The following is a 1,550-nucleotide window of genomic DNA, read 5'->3' on the forward strand; positions in this document are numbered from 1 at the left end:
AGCTAAAACTGAAGAAGGTCAAGTATGATGGAGGATCTGAGACAGATCCACACTGGAGTCCAGAGAGCAGGAAAATGATTGAGTCTCTGGGAAAACTGGCTTTTGAGCAGCTGCAGAAAGGAAACCTGATCTTCTATGAATCAGACCTGACAGAGTGTGGCATCGATATCAGAGCAGCCTCAGTGTACTCAGGAGTGTTCACACAGATCTTTAAAGAGGAGAGAGGCCTGTACCAGGACAAGGTGTTCTGCTTCGTCCATCTGAGTGTTCAGGAGTTTCTGGCTGCTCTTCATGTCCATCTGACCTTCATCAAGTCTGGACTCAATCTGATGTCAGAAGAACAATCAACCTCCTGGTGGTCTAAACTGTTCAGAAACAGACCTGAACCAACAAACCTCTACCGGAGAGCTGTGGACGAGGCCTTACAGAGTCCAAATGGACACCTGGACTTGTTCCTCCGCTTCCTCCTGGGTCTTTCACTGCAGACCAATCAGACTCTCCTACTAGGTCTGATGACACAGACAGGAAGTGGCTCAAAGACCAATCAGGAAACAGTCCAGTACATCAAGAGAAAGATTGAAGAGACTCCCTCTGCAGAGAAAAGCATCAACCTGTTCCACTGTCTGAATGAACTGAATGATCGTTCTCTAGTGGAGCAGATCCAACAGTCCCTGAGATCAGGACGTCTCTCCACAGATGAACTGTCTCCTGCTCAATGGTCAGCTCTGGTCTTCATCTTACTGTCATCAGATGAAGATCTGGACGTGTTTGACCTGAAGAAATACTCTGCTTCAGAGGAGGCTCTTCTGAAGCTGCTGCCAGTGGTTGAAGTCTCTAAAACAGCTGTGTAAGTGTAGAGAGAGTTGATTTATTCATCATTATATAAACGGACTTCTGTCTTTTCAACAGGAGAGAAAATAACTTCCTTTCTTCTTTAATTCCTCATGATCATCTCTTCAGTCTGAGTGGCTGTAACCTCTCAGAGAAAAGCTGTGAAGCTCTGTCCTCAGTCCTCAGCTCCCAGTCCTCTAGTCTGAGACACCTGGACCTGAGTAACAACGACCTGCAGGACTCAGGAGTGAAGCTGTTGTCTGCTGGACTGGAGAGTCCACTCTGTTCACTGGAGACTCTCAGGTCAGATCAAGTTACTGTTTGTTTGAAATGTGATAAATATAAACTCTGGCTTATGAACAAAAAATCCTCCATGTTTTGATTAACTGATTTAGATTGTTGTATTTTTATAAATGTCTTGTTCAGTCAATAATCTGCTGCATTTTCAGTTTGTTTAAAATAGATCAATAAGAACTTCAGTTCTGAGACAAGATTACATATGAACCAGCAGCTCCTCACTGGTGACTGTCTGAAGATGTAGAGTTGACTTTGGTTGTTTCATTATTTCCCTTTGAGCTGCAGAGAAAACTTAGACGTTTGTTATCTCTGAATGTTGTTTAGTCCAGTTTCATTATTGAAGGTGATTACAGTTTAACACTGATGTTATTTCTCCTCTTGTTCATGATCATCTCTTCAGACTGAGTGGCTGTAACCTCTCA

General features: G+C 43.5%; 1 protein-coding gene across 1 annotated transcript in view; it reads left to right on the top strand.

Moving 5' to 3' along the window:
• Positions 1-6: 6 nt before the first annotated feature.
• LOC111646841 (uncharacterized) overlaps positions 7-1,550 on the top strand; it is a 4,069-nt gene continuing 2,525 nt past the window's right edge. The window contains exons 1-2 of the mRNA XM_087171151.1: positions 7-847; positions 961-1,134. Of these exons, the coding sequence (XP_087027277.1) occupies positions 75-847; positions 961-1,134 (947 nt within the window). The 5' untranslated portion in view covers positions 7-74. The remainder of the gene's footprint in view (positions 848-960; positions 1,135-1,550) is intronic.

The sequence above is a fragment of the Seriola lalandi genome, unplaced genomic scaffold (assembly GCF_002814215.2).
Source record: "Seriola lalandi dorsalis isolate HSWRI2012SDOR001 ecotype SW California unplaced genomic scaffold, Sedor1 jcf7180002054977, whole genome shotgun sequence".
Lineage (NCBI taxonomy): Eukaryota > Metazoa > Chordata > Actinopteri > Carangiformes > Carangidae > Seriola > Seriola lalandi.